The sequence below is a fragment of the Homalodisca vitripennis genome, chromosome 3, assembly GCF_021130785.1.
Source record: "Homalodisca vitripennis isolate AUS2020 chromosome 3, UT_GWSS_2.1, whole genome shotgun sequence".
Taxonomy (NCBI): Eukaryota; Metazoa; Arthropoda; class Insecta; order Hemiptera; family Cicadellidae; genus Homalodisca; species Homalodisca vitripennis.
This window is the reverse complement of record NC_060209.1, coordinates 183,615,290-183,639,032: the sequence shown is the minus strand read 5'-3', so window position 1 is coordinate 183,639,032 and position 23,743 is coordinate 183,615,290. Positions and strand designations below refer to the sequence as shown.

Sequence of the window (23,743 nt, the reverse complement as noted above, 5' to 3'; positions counted from 1 at the left end):
ATATCTTGAGCTTCTTCTATTTTATGTTATGTATGAGTTGGATCAGATCTGTAGGATGAGTTTGATAAACTTGTTTTTTAGGTATCCCGTAGGAAAGTAGTCAAGCGAAGATAAGTCTGCGGAATATGCATACCATTATATGGCTCTGTTTTCCAACCCACCTTTGTGAGAAAACTATCAAAGTATTGCCTCAATTGGACACCAAACTGATGATGCTCCATCGACAAGCTTGTAGTGCAGGAATTATCTCATTTTGGCTTGATGCAAGTTGAGATTTAAATTCCCACTGGTGCAAAATGGTTGTACAATATTATTTTTTTACAATTCCTACATATTTACTTTTCGTGAACTTTGTTTGTGACTCTTTTGTATCCAGTGTACTACCAGGTATGCCTGGTTACACTGGCATTAATTTAGCATAAGTTGGTCTTCTCTGAAAATAAAATATATATTTTTTTAATTCATAGTGTTAATCAAAATGGTTTTCTCTCAGTTCTTGAACAGTTATAATTTGGTAGGATTTTAAACCAACATAAAAAGAATCTTTATGCACTGATTCACAAAGTATTGCCTGACATTGTACTGTAGATATAACTGATTGATTGGGATTTTCATTGAAATGCTGAAGCACATTTAACGAGGTAGATTCATTTGTCTCTGTAGTTGGTTCGTCCAGTTCTGATACGATCCTAAACACTCTAAAAAGTGGGTAACTGATTTTTGTGCCGTATAATTTCAAATGATAGGTTTGAAATTATAAAACTGCATTTTTTTGTTAAATTTTTTAATGTTGTACCAAACTGTATTCAAGATTTGGTATCAAACTGTTTTCTCAGTAAAAAATATTTTCATATTTAGTTAAAAATTCAATGAAAATACTTTGTTGTAACATTTTAAACCAACAATTAAATTCATATTACATAATAAACTAGTATCTACAAAATACACAAGAAGATTTTTTTTAAAGCCATTTTGTTACCAAAACCATAAAATATTATTTCAGATATTCAGAAAATACTTGTTATAAAACTAATTTCACCATAGCTTCAGCAACAAAAGTAAAATATGGGTAATGTGTTTACAGATTGAATAAAAAACTTATAAAAACTTGTTATATTATATTTGTGTCAGATGTTCTGTAATTCAAGAACATAATTTTTTTCATTGGATCACACTTCATAATTTGTGTACTAGAAATTAGTTTTTGTTTTGTATCAGGTACAAATCAAAGCTCTGGCAATGTAAATCTTTTTGTGGGAAAAGTAGAGTGCAGGGTTATCATCTGCAAATAATATATTACCTCATCATAAATAATTCTGTCATTAATATTATTACTATTAACAGAAAAATAACTAAAACCATATAGCTTAAAGAACTACATTAATAGAAAACTGATTTGAAGTTTGTTTCACAAAGAAATTAATTAATTATACCTCATTTGCTAAGCCAGATATTTTAGGAGACTGTATTTTGCAGTACGATCAATAATCATTCCTTGCAATAAAGTCATTCTAGTGGTAGAATGTAGCTAAATGTTCTACATTTTGGATAATACATTATGAAGGAAACATGTGTATGTTGGAGCAATAATTGTATTTTAACAGATTTTTTATTTAAATATTAAAACAATTGATTTCTGTTTACAGGTTTGTTAGGAAATGAGGCGAATGTAATGTCCTCATCTTTATCCAAGGACCAGTGGATCAGTTCAGAGGTAGGAACAACTTTACTATCGCACAAAAACATTTCTTTTCTGAATTCCAAATCTAATGACACATTCCAAATATTTTTGAAGTGAAACAATTCAACATATTAACATGATAGATGTTTCAGGTTTTTATGATTTTAACATGACTTTTTGTAGGATAGGAAAAGAAGATTACCTTTTCCTATTCTTCTTCATAAAGATATTACAGTAGAACCCCTCATATCCGGCCTCGGTTTTACCGCACCTCGGTTTATCCGGCCACTTCTCGGAAGCCAATATCGAAATTTATTTACCACGGCTTGCAGACGCGCAGTTGCACGCACTAGTCTCCCACGACTCTTGCGTTATTTTGGTGTATCTATTTGTTTACATTTTCCTGTGTTGTCCTCAGTTGAGCTAATAGGTTTAACCTGTAAACAGTTCGTTGATTATTTCCAGTGCGGTTAGTACAGTACAGTACAATTGTTTTGTTTCGTCAAGTGCTGTGTACTGTAGGTTGGTTTATCCGGCCGAATCGTTATCCGGCCAGGGGCTCGGTCCCGTGGTGGCCGGATATGAGGGGTTCTACTGTAATTGACTTTCGCCCAGGTAACCAGACGTTTTTAGAACATGTTCAAATTACCAATGACTGGTTTACAGTGTAAATACAGTATATTATATTCTATTCAAAGTATAATTACACCAAAATATAAATACACTTGTGTTAAAAACACAGTGTAAAAAGGTTTTTATTTTATTGAACTGAAAGAGTTCCTTAATGGTAATTAACAGGCCCTTTTTCCCGTGGCGCATCACATATTATCGTTGGGTGTTTCCGTTTATTCTGATCCAGCGCATTGCTTAAAGTAATCGTCAAACTACTAATGACATATCTTCATCACTATAAGACTTCAAAAAAACCACCTTCCTTTTCCTACAACTCTTGTGATTTAGACTAGGTTTCTAACCAGTTCATTTTCGGCTCCTACCATTAATCTATGTTATGTCAACAAAATCCAAGCAAAAAATGAGTTTCAATTGCTGTCTGAGGGAGGTGCTTAGTAGTTTCCAATTTATTTCTTATAAAAAATAATGTGTCCACAAGCCTTGAATATCAGGAAGATCGGGAACTATATTTGAATTTTTAGACACTGGGAAAAAGCCTTGAATATCCTTGAAGTTTGAGAATACGCTTTCATAATAGTTTCCAATGCAGACATTGAATTACCACAAAATGTACTTGAATTTCAGTAGCTTATATGTGGAGTAATTTTTTTGTTTGTTTAACGTTAAATATTTAAAGTCCTAATTTTACATTTTTTTCAAATCTGGACATGGAGAGCTTTCATGTGATGTGAATTATTAGAATGGATCCAGTGAATTTGAGATTAGTTCTATACAGAATTCCTCCAACAGTATGTTTGTTATAAACAGCATTTGTCTAAACAAATATTTCTCCAAATATTTATAAAATGTCACTCTTATAATTTTGTGCTCATTTCTAGAATAAGAGTATTTATCTAGAAATATCTATCGCCTTAGCATGGATAAAATTGTTTTTTTTTTTTTTTCTAACCATACACCTTAAACAGTCCTACATTTATAAATTTTTGTGAAGACAGATAGAGATTTCAGATGACATGACATGTCATATGATCAAAACCAGTCAGGTGGGATTTGAGATTTGGCTGCCTAAAGGAAATTTCAATAACTATATAGTATAAATATCTTTTAATTGTAATGTTTTAAGTATTGTTTGTCTTTTCTTTAGTACAAAAACTTATCTATAAAGTTTGATAACATGTTTATGTCAACTGATAAATCCACTGTGGTGCAGGTGGCGGACATGTCCCTGAGTGGATTCTCCTTCCTCAACAACATGGACACTGACATCAAGAACATCTCTGACGACTCCCGTCTATCAGATATGGTACAGTATTGTTAACACATATCATCTTAGGCCTATAACAATGGATTTACTCAGTATACTGGCAGTTTTTTTGTGATTCTTAAAAATTTTGAAAATTATGAAGACATTGCTTCAACCTAACATATTTTATATCAAATGAAAGAGGAGAAAACACACTTTTAGAAAAAAACGTTTTATTTTTCAACCGCCTAATATTTTATAAATGTGTTTTTTAAATAAAACTAACATAAAAGAAAGAAAGTAATCATTTATTACTAATGGAAGGCTTATCATAATCATACTCAGCATGAGTCACGTCTTCATCACTAGGCCTAACCTCAAAATCTGGGTCAGGATAATTGTCGTCGAGAAACTCACCTTCCGATCCAGAATCATAAATTTGGTTCAAGATTCTTTCAAACTGAATCACAGATCATATTTTCTTTTCATTACAATGGGATCATCCTCCTCCAATCTGACAGGATATCATGTGTCATACGCACCGTTTCTTTGTCTAAATAGTCACTCATCTTACACAATGAACAAGAAAAAATATACAATAAAAACTCGTATCACTACAAAAACTATCAGAAATAAACTAAACCATCACTAAACCAACATTTACCACATCACTTTATTCAATAATAGTGGAACTTTCTTTACAAACACACTCCAGACAACAACAAGGCCGCGTCACTGTGTCAGTCAGTTATGGAACTAAGCAGCTGTGCAATAGTTCAAAATACTATTTTTACAGCTACACAACTGATAGTTGTCATGCAAAAACATATAAATATAAACAATATAACATAGGAAATGGTCTGAAACAACTAAACCTGATTTTTTTACCGAATACCTAAACGTATTAAATTAAATACCGGAGCCCGAGTATAGGTCGAGCACAATGTGTTAACTGTGGGGAGGGGTCACATCAAAGTGTGGTAAAAGTTTGCTAAGATTGATATAATTCTGGAGGTTTTTATTCTAGAGAAATAAATTTTGCTCTGTCGTATTTAATTTAGTTTATTTTGACATAAATCAAAACAAAATATACATTGGTTAACACAGTTCATACAGTCGGATTGGAGAGATACTCTGAAATTTGGTATTGGTAAAATCATCTTATTCTGTTGACATTCTTCTCCTTGTAACTCTACAATCATATGACATTTCATTATGTGACATATTATAACACAACGTAGGGGAAGGACTGATTCCGTGTGAATGATCGAGTTCTCCTCCTTTTCACGTTCCGCTTATTGCAGCTATGTGCACGTCTCAGTTGTGCACCTGATGTGACAATGAGAACACCTCTTCATCTAGATTACACTGTATTATGTTTTCTAGGTGTCTCTGATGTCAAAATAACGTAAACATTTTGTTTTGAGCTTCTTTATTGCCGACTTGTTTTGGATCTTTTCAGACAGGCACTGACTCCAGATTCCAGTTGTCAAGTCTATGACAGCATCAGATTTCAGACGCAGCTCCAAGTGGAAGATAAAAAAGGAGCAGAACTCAACATTTTGTAAAACTACTTTGTTGGATCGGTTAAGATTTTCATTTCGTTTCGTTGCAGGACTCACAACTGAGAAATCTGATAAACCCAGACAACTCAACAGATCTCAACGATATCATCGCTGATCTCACAGCCACCATAAAGACCGACAATGAACCGGACTAGATCAGGTACAAGTTACATCAAGAGCTCTTTTTGTTATCACCATTTTGTTAACAATACCGGCATCGTGCCAGCTGCATTTGTCAACACAATCCTTCAGCAGCTTGATGGACTGTACAAAGTAATGTTGATCTTGTACAAATTAATTGCACATAGTCACAAATAGGTTGCCGTAAGGTTTTATGTGATTTCTGTATAACTGTAAATATATTATTTTATTTATTGAGTAATCAAATATAACTGTAATTAAAGTACGATTGTTCAAAGTACAAAATAAGATTGTATAGAAATAGATTTATACATTTGAAATACCGTTGATTATTCTATTTTAAGCTTTAATACTTTAATTTTACATCAGAATAAGTGATTATGATATAAAATTTTATATTGTGATATATATTTTTAATACAAATTTTTAATCAAGATTAAAAATTACTATTTAATAGTTTAACTATAAATTGTAATAAAACAAAATGTAATTTGAAATTATTTCTTTTGACCATTGTGTACATATTTGACAGATCCTATTTTTGTTGGAAGCATCTTGTTAAACTGAGAGAAAAAACATTAAAAAGCCTCTATTGTAAAATTTTAGCCATTCCTGAAAGTATTTTTGTAATACACGTATGATTAGCATATCTAATACAGTAGTGTAATACCAGTTTCTTTAAACTCTCCACAAAGTCAATATAAAAATAAATAAATTAATATATAAATATGTTTCATAGCAGTGTGGGCAATGGGTTGAAGAAGTTACATGTCCTTTAGCACACAATAATGTGTTTAATCTATAATTGAATGACATAATTATTTCCTACAAGTATGACAATTAATTAAGAGATAGGTTTTACATGCACTAAAAATAAAACATTTTTACATCATTAATTCATAATATTCCAACTGACAAAGCAATGTTATGGTCAAATTTAATATAGGATTTTCCACCAGACATGGCATTAAAACACATAAGCAAGAATTGTAAACATTTATTTATTACAAATCTGCAACTGTTAAAAGTCATCATGTCAGGGAAACTTTTAACCGTCTCCCATAAGCAATCAGTAGTGCCGGATGCACCCGTAGTGAGACCTATTTATCCAGCCACTCAGCAAAAAACGTAATGGTCAATTTTTTTACTTCATTTAAAAGTTTTATTATAAGCTAAAAAAGTATGTGTTTAAAGCTTAAAAACGTGCCTTTAAGACTAACACTGACCAAAGTACCACAATGCGTATTTATTTATACTTATGATATTGACTTATGTCGAAGCCGAATGTCTTAATTCAAGATTTATTTCGTTGCAAAACTGATGTTACAATTTTAACCTCGCTATGTTCGTAACGATACTAAAATATAATGGCAAATAACCACAAACAGAAACGTAAACAAGCAAGAGAAAAATAAAAAAAAAAAAAAACAAGGAAATGTCCTGCATCTATTAACTGGTTGAAATAGTTCCCAAGTATCACATTTAGAGCACAGCACTTGTCAAGGAACTAAACATATTGCGTAGTTATGATCGGTGAAACAGATTCGGACCACTTATAAGGGAGGTGGCGTTTGGTCAGCTAGTCTCTTGAATAATTAATGAATAAATAATTGCTGCATGTGTGTTTTCAAAAAAATTGGGACTGTATTTTAATTTTTTTTTGTTTAAAAACCATGTTTAATAAAACTTGATAATCCAACAAATTTTATAATCCGGGGATAGCTAAATTACTGATTGTGCCAGATGAAACAAGGTCTTACTGTATTTGTTACCATATCTAATCACAATAAGGACTCGATTACATTTTTTGCAAGTGTTTGTGGATTCCTCCAACAATTTTATTTTCTTACACTTATGAACTTACATTATTCAAAGAGAAATTAAACCAAAGTAAAGGCAATACTTCTTGTTTAATGCACAAGGGCTGTCCAGGAAGTAACAAACGTTTACTAGCACGACTAGTGCTACCATCTTGCCATCAGTCTTACTACAACCAGTGATGGTAGATTGTGCACCATGTCTATCGTACTTTGTATACAGTGGAGTGTTTGAAATGAGCGATGCAATTGAAAATCCCACCAGTTGTGAAGTGCCATCTGTGATAAGGTTTTTGTTGGTGAAAAATCACAAACCGATTGAAATTATTCACCAAATTTGTGATGTGTACAGTCAAGGAATAATTAGTGGTACATTGATTTTAAAAAGGAGGAACCCATGTTCAATATGTACATCACAATGGTAGGCCTAGTCTTGTGAGTAATGAATTGGTGACAAAAATCAACTATAAACAATCCGTGAAAATCGTTATTTCTCGATTATGGAAATCTCTGAACATTTCCTCCCAATTTTACCGAGTTTAATTCATGAAATTGTGGTTGGTAAACTTTGTTACCACATATTTTGTGCCAGGTTGGTTCCGAAAATTCTAACGGAAGAATACAATAAACAGACACTTGCTGCAGCAGTGACATTTTTGGAAGAATACGACAAAAGTGAAAACCAAGTAATCGATTGTATTGTAACTGGCGAAGAGACTTGGATAAAGCACGTCAGTTGTAAAATAAAATGGCGATCGATGGAATGGGAACACACGCATTTGCTCAAGAAATTGGGGAAATGTTTGCAAAATGCTGTCAGCAAGAAAAATGATGGGTCTTTATTTTGGGACGCATAGGGAGTGATTTCTCATTGATTTTCTTCCGAGCGACCATACTATCAACTCAGAGAGGTATTGCCAAACACTCAGAAAAAAGCGTCGGGGAAAACTCACTAAGAAAGTTTTGTTTCTCTATGACAACGCTCATCCACATATGGCCAATCTTACCTAAGAGCTCTTGGATGGGAAGTTTCAATCATCCCGCCAACTCGGATTTGGCCCTGAGCGATTAGTACCTGTTCCTAGTGATGAAATATACTAATAAAACATATATACTAATAAATATACAAATACTGAAATATATGTTTTACTTCACAACAGCTTTAGTGTTTTATGGTAACAATGTCTGATTTCACATCACAAAAATTACTTGAAAAGTACAAGTTACCCACAATATTTTTTTTTTTAATCCGAAACTCACTGGCATAATATTTAATATAATGGTGGTTTATCTTAAAATTATATATGATCAATGTGGACTTACCTTATACATAGGTTTTGTAAACATAATGTAGGGCAGTAATTTAAGCAATATGTAATTTTAATTCATAATATGCGATTTAGTAATGTCTAAAATGATATTACGTTAAGGTGTTAGAAAATTTACGGTTGGAAAATTTGGCTTTGAGAGAATGCTATGGTCTGAACATGTTTTGCTTCCCTGGGCGAAACCGTTAACAAGCACAGCAATTGAGAGGAGATGTACGAGTAACGGCAATACCATCCACTCACAGAGACAACACATGATCTCCAAAAATGAACAGATGATTGCTCATTTTTTTATGGCAGCTAAAGGTGTTTTGAAATGTTTGGTTTCTCTTGGCCAGATTTACTTTAACTCTACTAGTGTTAACCCGACTTATTTTTGTTGAAGAAACATGCTGTCATATAGTAACTTCTTATAATAAACTCCATCAACGTGATTAAGGCACCATTGGATCGGAAAGAATTGAGCTATCGAAAACTGTTTGCAATTTTACTCATATTCACGTACAACTGTGGAACTTAAAAACTTTGTAAACTCTTAAGTAACACACAAGAGTTATGCTCCTCATTATGCTTCTTTTTTATCCAGTAAGGAATTTTGTTTCAAAGTCCAAAAATTCAAATGTTTACAAGATAAATTTGTTATGAAGGTTATTCCATCATTCATTTCTTGTATTATTGGTTCACCTGATTACTCACCCACACTGCTCATTACTGCTTCACTATAAATACAGAATTAAAGAATTAGAAGTAAAATTTGCACGAGCAAGCTCTATTTTGAAGATCAATCTATTTTTTTTATTTATATCTTCAATATTTTGATTTTGAATTATGATGGGTTTGAACTTGCATAGGTTAGAGCCAAATTTCTCAGTGCTCATGTTCTTCTTGAGTGTAGGTCAGTTTCTATGAATCAATTTTTTATTAGATCATTAACCCTTAAAACACTAACCAAAAACGTGGTCAATTGCTAAGATATTCCAAACTTTGTTTAAAGATTATCCTAATGCTTATTTTGGATTCTTTGGAGGTATTGGTAAAAAAGAATATAAACAAAATATCTGATGTAATTTTGTTATTTTTATGTAATATAAATTAAAATAAACAAAAAGTGCACCACAGAAGTTTTTACAGAAAAATTAACACTAAAAATTGTACTATGTATAACATTCTTGTTCTTATAAATTGTAACTAATTAAATAAATCATTAAAACCAAAAGATTATAAATAGAAAAATTTTGCTTATGAAAGTAAGTGAAATTTGTGAGTCATAAGGGATACATTTAAAAAACTTTGAAAATTTACAATTTGAAAACCCCTGAAAGCATTTATCTGTTTTAGAAACTGACCTATTCAAGGCCTTCAAAAGGTTTGACATTATTCAAAGTTTTGATTAACCCACTATCCTTAATGTTCAGTTATCAATCAATATTATGTGTAACACAATGGTTTTTTTAAGAAATGCGTCAGATACTAAATTAATGTTTGATTTTTAAAATAATAAATATAATCTAAAATATTGTTTCAGATTAACCCTTTCAGTGCCAGACATTGATTTTATTGTGTGTAAGAAGAACCAGGTCAAATTCGATATTTTGTAGCTTTTTGTACAAAGTAACGTTATCTTTGTACTACTCAAAAGTAAATTATGCCTGAAAACATTCTAATATTAAATCTTCTGTGTTAAAAACATTATAGTAAAACTAAAACTGTATTTTTATTTCCTTATTATTTTTTATTTTTGGCAAAATTTAACAAAAATTACTCGACCCAACAGAATTTTTATTCACATACCTATACTTTAGTCCATATACATAAACAAGTTTAGAAATTCATCAAAATAAACTTTTACATTAAATTTTATAAAATTGTAGTCACTACATTACATTATTCCTAAAGCCATGTTAATATATATAGCTGGATATAAGTAAAGAACTTAATGTAACATTTATTTTATCAAACGTTTAAAAATGGCTACAAAATTTATTAATTAAAAATAGTGTAACCGTAAAGGCGGAAAGCACCCAATCTCCGGACTGGCCAGCTGATAGCGATTTGGCTCAATTTATAATGTTTATTATATTTTGTATGTTATTTTTATCATTTCTTTCCTTATGCCCCATAATAGGCTTTGAAAATTTGAATTACCTTAGAATATTCTACAAGATGTCATGCTCAATTCAAATGTAATGTATAGAACACATCTTCTTGATAGAATATTCCTTTCAAGATATCTTTATTTCAATTCTGTAGTCATTATTTATGTTTTTAATAATTTTTACATGTCTAGATACATGGAAATGGACTATTCTCATAAAATTCATTGATGTCCTTAAAAGAGGAAGATGGCACTGAAGTGGTTAATTGGCTATTACTTGAGTATTTTATTATTTTCAAAAAGAAACCTTACTTATATTGTAGATACTTGTAACTTGCTGGGTAGATTGTGAGGAAGTGTATTGTAACATTTTATTTTTATATTGTTAACATCAACTTATAGATTTATTTTTCTGTTAATGGTTTATTGTTGTGTATAGAATAAGTAAGTTTATTGTTAACTCTTTGGTTTGTACAAAAAAGCCTTTTGCTAAGTAAAAGTGGTAACAAGAAGGTAGTAAGATATCCCTGAAGCTTGGAATACGTTCTCAAACCATCACAGTAATAGTATTTGTCTTGTAACAAAAAAGTGTGTACAAATAAATATTTAATTTTAAGATCTCAAATGTCATTTTAAAATAAATAGTGATTAGAGACTGCAATAAATTTTAGAAGCATATTCTGTAATCAACAATTATTGTTGTAACAGGAAATATTTATTGTGTTGTATATACAGTAAAAAACGAATTTTAAAAAGTTTTGAGTAAGACGGAAATTGAAAAAATATATTGCGAATGTCAGATAAATTAAGTGGACGTAAAAAGTATATTCCCTATTCTAAACAGATTTATTTTAATACTCGTTTCTAAAATAATAATTTAAAAGATTTATTTAGTGATACAATAACATGCAAAAAACTGCAAGAAAAATATGTATAAATTTGTGGACCAATAGCTTTAAACAAATTACAGAATTAGAAGTCGGTTATAGAATGAACTTTTGATTTACTATCATATGCCATATTCATTTATGTCATACAGCCAAGTATTGGTGTTAGTAAAACGTCTGTTATATTTAAAGTCTCAGTATAAAAGAAGATATTCTTTATCATTCAGTTACATGCTTGCAAGCATATGTAAGTTAATTTTCATCTATTTAATATTTATTACAAATCCACATAGTTTTATGTTTGTAAAACTGGCCCTCGAGCAGCACAGTTGGTAGTTTTGGGCTGTGCAGCAGCATAGCTTGTGTATTCTTGGAGGTGAAGGTGAAAATTCCATTGTCATTGGATAAACATTTATCAGTTATTTCACATAATATAATGTAGACTGTATGCTTTTGAGTAAAGAATTTTAACAAATTTACATGTTCCAAAAAGCTGGGAGATAACCTAGATTAAGTATTGAATTTATTGATTACAAAATATCACAGTGTTTGCCCCATCAAGACAACATGACAGCAGTGAATAAAACAGTGTTAAAACAAAAATGTATATTATACTATTTCATTAATACTATACTTAAATTTAAAAGTTATTAAAACATTTGAGTGGTTCTGGTGCAAACATACATAATATAATAATGAGTGACAGTTAATAAATAGAAGTAAAACTTATGATGAAAGTCTTGAGTCATATTGTGTTTGGTGACGAGCTAATCTGAAAGTGAAATTTTTACTATTCAAATAGATTATAATTATATAACTATTTAAACTCTTTTTTCTTCCTTGTATTGTTTCTTAAAGAAAATTGCCCTTATTTTGAAATATTTATTTACGCAAACAACTTTTTCAGTGATAATGTAATTTATGTGGACAACAGCTAATATATTTACGAAACTATGTGCTAAAATTATTTACATCTCTATTATTTACATATTGTTTGGTATGATTTTAAATTTTGTTAATTTAATAGTTTTATACATATTTTATCTGCATATCTTTGTTATGTCCCATATTGGTACTCAAGCTGCATGTTAAATACTACCTTTGACTGTGTAATATTCTATAAGTTGTTTTCCAATGCTAAAATATGTTGCCGCTTTGAAAAGTTCTCACACGCTGTCTAGCAGCAAACAATATAAAAAGTAGTTGGAAATTACTCATCAGTATACAATTATCAGTACTCAATGAGTAAACTCGTTTAATAACATGGTAAAAACATTGTAAGTCAATTCAATTAATTAAAACGCTGATGTGTTGTTAAAGTATACAATTATCAGTACTCAATGAGTAAACTCGTTTAATAACATGGTAAAAACATTGTAAGTCAATTCAATTAGTTAAAACGCTGATGTGTTGTTAAAGGTACAAAGAAGATTTAACGCTAGAAATATCTAGCACAATAGTTGATATGTACGCTATCGTGTGCAGAGCTGGCTATTCACCCCTCATAATTTCTGATACACAAAGTATGTGTATGAAGCCTGTTCTTATGTGAAGTCAAAGGTAATATTTTAACACAAGCAAGGAACAATAATTGCTCTATAGAAGCAGCTGCTGTTCGCTGCATTCAACTTTGGTTTTGTGACAACAGTCAAGATTTTGAATTTATTGATAGATTCATGCTGATAGTTTTGGAATGTCTGTGTAGTGCAGTTGTGGATAAAATAATGTTGCTACTATCAGATACAGCATAAAGCACCTTCACAACACTGGTCAAGGCTTGTACCTACCATCACTTCAGCCTTGTGTAAAAATGTCATAATTATCTATTATCCATAATGAAGTCTACTAAGATTAGAACTACTTCAGTACTTATTGTTTATCTTATTTTAAGCTTAAATATCTATAGTTGAAATAGTTAAGTATTCATTATAACTATACATTTTGTTATTGTTCATTGTTTTCTCTATGTAAAGCATGAAAGCATGGTGCCACTGTTTTTTCCTTTGTGTTCTGGTGCCAGTGTTGCTGAGAAGTGATACATCATTCAAGTCTAGTCACGTCTGTTAGTAAATACAATCTGGTTTGGTTGATTGAATCCAAAACAATTAATTTGTTTAACGTAATGTGTTTCACCACTGAGTTAATTTTATTTTGTGTAAACTTGTTTTTCAGTTTTTCTTTCAATTTATGATTAGAATGTAATAAATGGTCCTGAATGAATTCTTTAATTAAAGTTTGCTACTGACAATGGATGATTTAAAAGAATAATAGTTTTGGACAGTTGACCTTGTTATAAGTTACAAAAATAGAACAATACATTTCGAGGATTGAAATCTACCCTCTGCCTCGGGTGTCCAAAGCCCTCCTAATACATGAGGCTACATGTGCATAAATAACTTGTGCAAACTAAAAGTGTGACAGTGAACTTGCCACACATTAAACTAATATTGACAACAAAAATCCAGTTTTAGTTCAGTGTTTGGTAAGTTCTTCACCACACTACACCACTTGAACAAGTGGGTAAATTTCAATCGCAGTGTTCTATTTTTGTTACATATGACGATGGCAATTGTATGAAACCCTATTAATCTTCCTGATAAAATAAATGGGATTTTTTCAATCTAAATGATTTATAATTTTTTTATCTTATCCAAATTAATTAGAAATCTGTGGTATAAATTTTCCCTGTTTTGTTGTGTGGTCCTCAACTATCACGTTATTCTCTATAATATGATGTTTATGGTGCTTTCATTCTAACCTTTAGGGAGGCTGCATTGTCTGTGTTTGTTCTGTCATATGATTAGTTTTTCATACTATCATAAATTTGTTTACAATAAAGTCGTCATATTTTATTGTATGTAGATGTATTACATCAAAGCGCCTTGGCATGGAGGAAAACTCTTATCTTCTACATACATGTCAATACAACTTGTTCAAATCACATGTCAGTCAGTGATTTATTTTTAATACATTCATACTTAGTTTAATAGGAGTAGTAAACATAATAATTTATTGAAATTGGGCCATTTTTTATATAATACAGGGTGGTGCATAAAGAATGTATGCTTTTTAAATAAATAAAATTAATTAATATTAATTATATAATTAATATATAATTAATATTAATATTAATTATAATAATTATAAATTATATTATTTACATTTATAAGATGTGTAATTTATTAAGTTTTAAGGTCGGGACACACATACCCGCACCGCACCTGAGATGTGAGTTAACCGAGTGTTGGTGCAGGCTCAGCTCGTTTACCGTGAGGCCACACATGTCCATATGCAGTCCGCAGTGCAACAATCTCATGGTTTAGACTGAGGATATTTCTTTTGGATTTTAAAGAGACATATACTTAAAAATAATGTTCAGCAAGTTAAAAACTAGTGACTTATTCATGTTGTAAGTCCTTTTATAATAACTGGTAAAACATACTAAATCTTTGTAAAATATATACTTTCTTATTTTCAAACCTTAATACGGGAAATAAAATATATTCAATTTGAAATTTATTGTAGTGAGAAGAATAAGATAAGTATAAAATGTTGTATAAATATTTAAAATCTAATCTCTACAAAATACCCAAAAAACATTGTGTTAAGTAATTTAATACATCCAAAATGAATAGAGTATGCGCAAAATAAATAAATTCTTGTTATTTTTAAATAAAAAAGTTATATTTTACATTATTCTAATTGAGTTGTTTTAAAATTACTAAGTATACAACATATTTTATGATTTTACAAAGTAAGAAAGTTTTACTCACTTCTTCAATAAGTTTCTCTTAGACCACACAGTGCCTGTCAAAATTTAAACTTAAAACTACGGTGATGGTGTGGACACGGCACGGCTTTGATGGCACGGTGTCGGTGCGGACATGTATGGACTTGCGGGTTGAATGCTGTGTTGCAATTCTTTCACCATATGACACTCAATTCACGTGTTGGGCACGGTGCAGGTGTGCACGTCCTAACCTTTATGAAAATATTAAAGGAAATTCCATGTATGGAAAATTACTTCTATAAAGAAGGCATTCTTCTTTTTCACTTCAACACACTAACAGTTTTCTTAGTCTTCATTTTCACAAATTTAATATTTTTATTGTTGTTGTGCTTGTACAATTTTTCAATTTCTTTTTCGTAAAGCGTAATTTTTTTCGGTAAAGTGTTTGAAGTTTAACATTGAAAATATGGTACTGAAATCAAGATGGCCATACAACCAGCTCTTAAATGAATGAATAGATAAAGTGTATCTAAAAAAAAACTGCTCCTTAAGAATAAAACATTGTTCAACATTCCTCTGAGTAATTAATAGCTATTCTACTGACTCACAGTAAGCCATTTATAGTCACTAATCTTTTCATGTACCAAAGGAAAGCGTATGATTATAGTATACTTGTAATGTTACTTCTATACACTTTCAATCCCACCATCCTTTTTGTGCCACCCTATGTAACAGATATTACAATTAGTGTTATTTTTCATTGCCAATACTGTCATTATATACCCATGAACACTATTATGCAGAAACTAAGTTCTTTGACTTCTACATCTATTATAGTAATATTTATGATTATTTATGTATTTTATGAGAAAAGTATTTACATTTTTGTTTGGAAAGAAATCTTGGTATGCTAAGAAAATGATTTGTTTAGTAGTATACCCGCCTTTAATCTATTGTTTGATCATAATATGATGATTTTAAGTGTGTTTTGATCAGCTAACGTGTATTTATCCAGTGTTACCCTTCTAGTTCTACCTTATTTGTGTGTCTTCTGGATTTGTTCAGCTTAGGGAATGCAACATGTTTTATCATATATATTTGAAAATATAAATTTAAAATCTGAATAGATATTTATTTATAATGTATGATAATATTATAAAATTTAATTACTATTAATAAATAATGAGTTAATGTTTGATCAAATTTTAGAAAATGTGTGGTTTGTATAATGGTATTTTACAGTTAGTTACTGATGATGAATTTTTTGCAATACTTTTCTTACCTGTGAATATGGTTTAAACGGATTTGTTTCAATTCTTGAATTCATATAGTGGAGATAAAACCAAAAGTGTCATATTTTGTTTTACATGTGAGTGGTTGAGTTTTGGGTGTAGAAAACACTTGGTTCAAACAATCTCCCTGCATTACATTCTTGCTCCAGAGTTCACTGCTCTACGATTTTTACTGTGCTATGGTAGATAATCTGAATATCGCAGAAAAATAAATGTTTTAGACTTTGTCGATATCATTATTGTTAGATCGATAGAGCAGGGTAATTGAACAACTGTGTGTAGCCTATGTGAAACTTGTTTCCTTATGTTACGTATTACTTATACACTGTCTAAGAGCCTAATTGAACATTGTAAGAAAAGTCATAGATCAAAATTTAAAAGATTACTGTGTCAAGACTCAGTTTAACACTTGAATAAACGATCATTCAACGTTAACTAAGCAATGGTACACATGATCAATTTAATATTAATTTGACCTTTCAAAAATAAGCTAACCATACTAAAAACCATCTTAATGCCTCTACTGCATTTAATTCTTCTGTTGTTAATTGCCAAATACTAGCTAATTTTGCAGTATTTCTCCAAGAATAATATAAATAACATCGATTTTTCCGGCCATTGCCCAGTGATACAAAATAATCAGTAACACTACATTTCGAGATCTGCAATCTGATCTCTTCCTCATGTGGATAATTAACCTAACACTTAACTGCAATTTAGGCTAAAATAAACAAATCATACCGAAGCATTGTGTCATGCATAAGTCAGGAAACAACCATATTGTATGTCAGCTCCATACATACAACTCTAAAATATGCACTTAATAAAACCAAAGCACTAATCATTAAAACTGAACTACACAATAAAGGTCACAATAGATCTGCATTCATCAACCAACCATATAGAAAACTGACCAGAGGATGGTAGTAAATGGCAATCATCATAGCAGAAACAAGATGGCAGCAAAAATGGAAGGAAATGGGAGTGGGCCTTTTTTATTATTGGTTTATTACAAATCTTTAATCTGTTTGATACTTTAGTTTCTTTGTTAGTTAATTTTTCAGAAAAAAATTAACTAACAATTTCAGGAAAAGCAGCCTAATTTTGTCTGATGGTTGTTCTACCAATTTGATGTTTGAAGTCGCGATTAATATCCTTTTAAAGAAATGAGGAAACCGATGAATTATGTTGGCTTCATCCCAATTCATACAATGGTCTTTGGACCAACAATGATGTGCAGTTTTTGACTTTTGTTTGCCCCTTTCTTGTATTTTCTTTGTGTTATTTTATCCTTACGTTTAATTGTCTTTTTGTCTCGCTTATGTATTCCATATTGGTTCTACATTTTATAATGTAAATTCAGTTTTTGGAATCCTGTGTGCCATTTTTTGGTTTTGTGTTAACAAAATTTTATCTAAGAGTATTTTGTGCTTTAAACGCGGTTCTAATTTTGAACTTTCTACTTATTTCTCTAATTTTCTCAGATAATCCCGGCTCATATGGGATTGTCAAAAATGCAAATTTATCTCTATTCTACTGACTCAGAAATGATTCTTTTGGTTAGTTTGCACTTGTTTATTACTGATTGAGTGTTTCCATTGAGTCTAGGATCCGATTTAACTTTTTCTTAAATTTCTTTTTTTAATCTATCTTTAGCTGAGTATAAGCCCTTTGCTCTATCAAAAAATGAGTAGACCACTCCTCATACAGATGTTAATAGTTTGGTTAATGACTCTTTTGTTTCTAAAATTTTAAAATATATAATTTATGTAAAGGTTTGTCAAAAAAATTAATCTTCAGCTACATATTTTATATGAATAAAATAAGTGCTGGGATTTTGAAGCCTTCCAATTATTCCCACTAAATTCTGTCACTGTTCTACTTCTCAATAAAAGCTCGTGTGTGTTCAGTGTTACACTAGCTAGCATCATAGGCAGAGAGAGGATGTTTTGACCAAAGAATTTACATCAAGGTTTCGTTTAAATTTGGGAACGGAGAGTCTGGAACAGAACTAGCATCCCCTTCTTCCAAGATGACATGATTTATATAGTGCTTACTATCATCCTCATGGTGGATGTGAAATAGGATCTCAACAAGAAGCAGCCGTTATCCTTAACCTCACCCCCCTGTCACTCCAGAAGCAGGGCATAGATCCTTTTAGAACTAAGTACAAAGAGATATATTCTTAGCATTTTGTTTGAATTGCACAAAATAAAAACAGGTTTAGTGAGGTTTTTTTGTAATTTTCACACCACGTATGTATTTGATTATTGGAATAAGCGGTAACTGTAGCTGCCTCTACACTTAAATTGTGATATTAACCTGTTGGCGAGTGCGCACGTCATATGACGTTCCCGTGTAATGGTTATTAAAGGAGTGAGCCGTTTTACCTTAACTAACCTCAAAGGAGTAAGGGTAAAAAAATTGAATTTTGTACAAAAAACTATTTAATTACTTGTAAAAACACTGTTTATAATGTTACATTATATTTTTGAGCATACTATATGTTCTTAGAAATATTTTTGCGTATGAAAATTTTGAAAACAAGGAAAAATGCAAAGCGATACTTCACATGAAGAACATTCATAAGACGTGTCCTTTCGCCGTGACGGGGCCTTGGTTGTGTGCATACATATGTAGCAGGGTCTTTGAAGTTTCCTCCTGCGGCTCGAACTCTCAGGTAGTGGGCGGGGGAGATGGCGACCGGAGAGTCGGAGCGGGTCGTTGGCTCCGCCCACGGGCCGCGAGACAGTAACAGCTGCGTCGTTGTTCGGCGCTATGTGGGCTTCTAACAACTGTCGAATTAGATTCATGCGGTAGTCCATGATGTGAATCTTTACACTAGGGTTTTGTTTGTTTCATTTTTTCTCTGTAGATGAGATAGGCATTCAAAACTGATATGTCTAATAAATGCAAGAACAGCTTGACATACCATTTCATAGTTTTTCTTGTTGTGTCATTGAACGAAACCCGGCTCGGTCCACGGCTCCCATATTTCTGTTGTAATTAACAACACATAAAGGCTTCACTTGATTTCTGGCTGTTCTTGTATTTACTCTTACCATTTCATGTTTGTCTACAGTTGTAATCATGGTTACATTACGTTTATCACACCATCGAACTATAAGCATATTATCATTATGCCGCAGCTCAATATCTCCTTTTTTCAACTTTTTCGTGAGACATGGCACATTTTTGCGTTTAGCATTCAAAGTGCCACATGCTCCTGTATTTTTCTCATATAGCCATGAAAACAGATCTGGACTGGAATACCAGTTATCCATATAAACTGTGTGGTTCTTATTCAAATATGGCCTTAAAATACTTTTGATGACTTTCGATGAAATGCCATCGTTACAACTGTCTTCGTCAATATTTGTACCCTTACCGGTATAAACTATAAAGTCTAAGACTACTCCGGTTTCACAGTCACACAGGACGAATGTTTTGACACCAAATCGTTTCCTTTTGTTGGGAATATATTGGCGAAAAGATAGCCTTCCCTTCCAAAGCATGAGGCTCTCGTCAACAACTAAATTCTGGTATGGCTGAATTAGTGATCTATATTTTCTCCTCAATGTTTCTATTACTGTCCTAATTTTGTATAGCTTATCCCCAGAATTAGAATTTATGTTGTCATCAAAGTGGATCAAGCGCCTCAAAAGTAGGTATCTGTCTTGAGAGAAAATCTTAGAAAAAATAGGAGTTTCTATCAGTGGATCACTCGACCAATACTGTTTTATTGTATTTTTTTTGCAATGTGACATCAGAAGGCTGGTTGCTAAAAAGCAATAAATTTCATCGGGATTTGTTTCCACCCATTTGTGAAGTTTGGAAAACTCAGTAAGGACACCTTTAGTGCTTTCAAAATAGTATTTGTTTGTCTCGGCTGAAATGTGGGAAACAAAATCATAGTCAAATATTTTATAAAATGTGTCAATTTCCTTCCACTCATTGGCTCCTAATTCATCAGTAACAATCAATCCTGAACTTGAACTTTCAAAATTAGCTATCCTAGGTTCAAAATTGGCATTGTGTGTCCATTTCCAAGTAGAGCATACCTCATCTGTGTGTAAATCATTACTTGGGTGTACATTTTCATTTGTTTGTCCATGTAGGTCAGGTAAAGGTGTACTGACTAGGCTACTCACGTTGAAAGATTCATCAGTAGTTTCCATGCAGTTTTCCTCGCAATTGGCAAAATCTTCATCCATACTCTCCTCAAAAATGTCCTCAACATTAAAATAAATCTCCATCGGAATCCAATACATGTCCATCGTTATCAATGTTATAGCTGCCATCAGATTCTATATCCAATTCTCTGCGAATGGCATCGCTATTGTCACAGATGGGATTTTCCCATTCCATCGCAACGTGTTCACTCACACTACATAACACTGTACTATAATTTCAAACAGAAACAGTAATTACAATAGAAAAGTAGCACAGCAGTAACATAACCACATCAGTCAGGAGCAGAATAGCGGCAGAATAAAAAAGGCGCGAAATCTGTCACAGGTGGCGCAACTAGTTCCTTGATTTACCACCAGATTGTAGCATGTTACGGATAATTTTAACCATGGTATGTAAAACTAAACGGCGGTATTGCGCATCCTTGTGTCAGCTGATACAGTCAAGCCAAACAGCTGAGCCTTCCAGCTTGTGATTTGGGTGTAGCAGATGATCAGCTCCAACACACCATTGACGTCACGGGGCGGGACTTGCGACATACCATTTAGTTGGATATACCGTGATTTCATCATTCAGATGATGTTTAAATGTTTTAAACTAATGGATTTTAATGTAATCTCTAGACACGTCATATGACGATGGTCCTCATATGGGAACATACGTCATATGACAAAGGTCCTCATTTGGGACTTTTTTCATGTCAAATGCGCACTCGCCAACAGGTTAATGCTAATAAATTAGTCTTTTCGTTCTGCACTTTTCACATGATTTGTAATTTCAGAACGCCGATTTTTACAAGTAAATTTGTCTAACTGCTTAGGGGAAAAAGTATACTCAAAATTTCTCAAATTACTGCTATAGTTGTTGGTTTCAGTATTATCTCTGCAATATGTTTAGTTCATGTTGCTAGAAATGTTCCAAACAAAATAAAAAATGGCCAAATTTCAGCAGAGAATTCTTCACATTCTGAAAGTGGGACCTTTGAACATGTACATGTTGCATCTATTCAAATTGGTCATGGCCTTTAACTGTTTTAGAGCTGGAATAGGCTCTTAAAATATCAGGAACTGATGTTCACGTTCATAAAAATTCAGCAGTAAATAGATTGGTTCTAAAACTTTGTCATCTGAAGACCAAAATGAGGTAAAATTGTATGGCACAATGTAGACAGAGAAATGTTACTCAGGAATTTTAAAGTGAATCAATATGGATTCGGCAGTTTTGTGCCACAATTATGCAAATTCTGCCATCAATCTGTTCTGTCGTGATCTAATGTGAATATTAAATTGCATATATAGCGATACACAACTTTAAGGAGTGGTAGAATGCTGTCACATTGTGGTATTGTTAACTAAAAGAGTTCCGCCTATTTTGTCTCAAGACAAAAAAGTTCCGTATAGGTTTTCTGTATTGTCGCTTGAAAAATTAGATTAAATTTTGAATTATTTGGTTACCTCTTAGATTGCACACTATTTGAGCAAAGCATGTTACAAAAACAAAGTATAAAATACTTTTTATTTATAATTATAGAATTTGTTGCTTGGATATTACAAAACTGTTGAAGTAAAGTTTGATTCATATTTATAAAATGAGGGTATTTTTGCAAGTAAAATTATACATGATATTTATTACTGCAAATTTTCAGTTTTTTTTGTTTTAATGTCATCCAAGGGTTTGATATCTTATAAAATGGTGTAGCAGTCAGAGGTTTAACAATATTTAAAGTAGCATGTTTTTAAACTAAATCAAAATATAAAAATAAAACAGTTTAAATATGAATTTGTTACTTCCATTTATAAAAATTTGGCTCACTTCTACATTCCATTTAACTAACTTTGGTATTCGACTCAACTACGGTTTCCAATAGATAATCACAACCATTAAGAATGGTTCTCAAAGATATGAGGAACATTATTACTAATAATTTTAAACACAAAAAATGTTTATGTACAAATTATTTTCAGTATTTAAATTAGAGTCACTGTATCAAGTAACGCCCACAATGGTTGTTAAGTGCAAGTTTTGAACAAACTGAAACTATCCTGTTATTATTTCAACCTTTATATAACTACGGGTATTTTATGTTGTCATAATGCTACTATAAACAAATTATTTATTATTTTTGTTCACAGAGCTGACTGTGCCAGTGATGTTTTTTGTGGTTTGCCAACTACATTATATCTATTTGTTCTGTTACCTTGTGTATGTACAATTTAAAAAATACAACCATTATGCTAGGTAGTTAACAGAATTTATTTTTAAAGTATTTTAATTTTATTCAGGCTATGGTTGTACATATTTTTTATTTACATGTAATACAATATGAAACATATTTTATGTTTTAGAAATAAGGCAGAAATGCACTTATGAAGTGTTCAGTAGATATAGTGACAAAGTCATGTTTTACATAGTGTATATTGTCCGTTCATCCTTCTGTAAGCTACAACAGTTTCCATATTAAATGTGCTATATCATGTTAAATCATTAAATTTTGTAGTTTTACAATTGTGTTTTATTACAAATTCATTTTCCCATCAAAAAAAGAAAACTAGTGGAATGGTACGCTATGTACCGGCAGTCTGGTCTGATACAACATAAACATGACAGTTCTGAACATGTCTGAATTTAAACGTGTTTGAGTCCTTTGACTGGAAGTTGCAAGCCATATGTGGGAGCGTACTACCAGCAATAACCTCAAGTATTTTAACGGCTTTAGCATAAAAAGTATTTATTAATTTTGTTTAAGAATGTATTACTAATTCAAACAAACACAATTAAACAAATTTGTCCAGAAACATTTGCAATCTTGTGCACCTTGATTATATAAAGCCTTCTGTATTTCTCAGCAGCATTTTAAATTGTCTGCACATTTAACCTTTAACACATTACAGTAAGATTGTTGAGTTGCTCACTCAACCATTATGTGCTTGGGTTTTTCTAATGAATGTATTTGAAGAGGGTATGCCTAATGATTTTTCACACTATTGCAGAGTGTGTGGGCTTGATATTTCCTCTCTGTATGTCACCATCCCTAATTTGATGTTTTGCTGGTTATTTCCATATTTTTATGGGCTGAGAAATGAAATTCTTGGACATGGGTGTGTCGCTTGTGACATTGAACATTTTGTTTATTAAAGCTG

General features: G+C 31.6%; 1 protein-coding gene across 3 annotated transcripts in view; it reads left to right on the top strand.

The window, feature by feature from the left end:
- Positions 1-23,105, top strand: part of LOC124357837 (protein cramped) — a 66,347-nt gene extending 43,242 nt beyond the window's left edge. For 2 of the 3 annotated variants that reach the window (XM_046809904.1, XM_046809906.1), the window contains exons 14-16: positions 1,647-1,714; positions 3,525-3,617; positions 5,173-5,583. In XM_046809904.1, the coding sequence (XP_046665860.1) occupies positions 1,647-1,714; positions 3,525-3,617; positions 5,173-5,277 (266 nt within the window). In that variant the 3' untranslated portion in view covers positions 5,278-5,583. Of the gene's footprint in view, positions 1-1,646; positions 1,715-3,524; positions 3,618-5,172; positions 5,584-22,735 lie in introns of those variants that run through there. The other variant, XM_046809905.1, reaches the window with a different exon arrangement.
- The last annotated feature ends 638 nt before the right edge of the window (positions 23,106-23,743 follow it).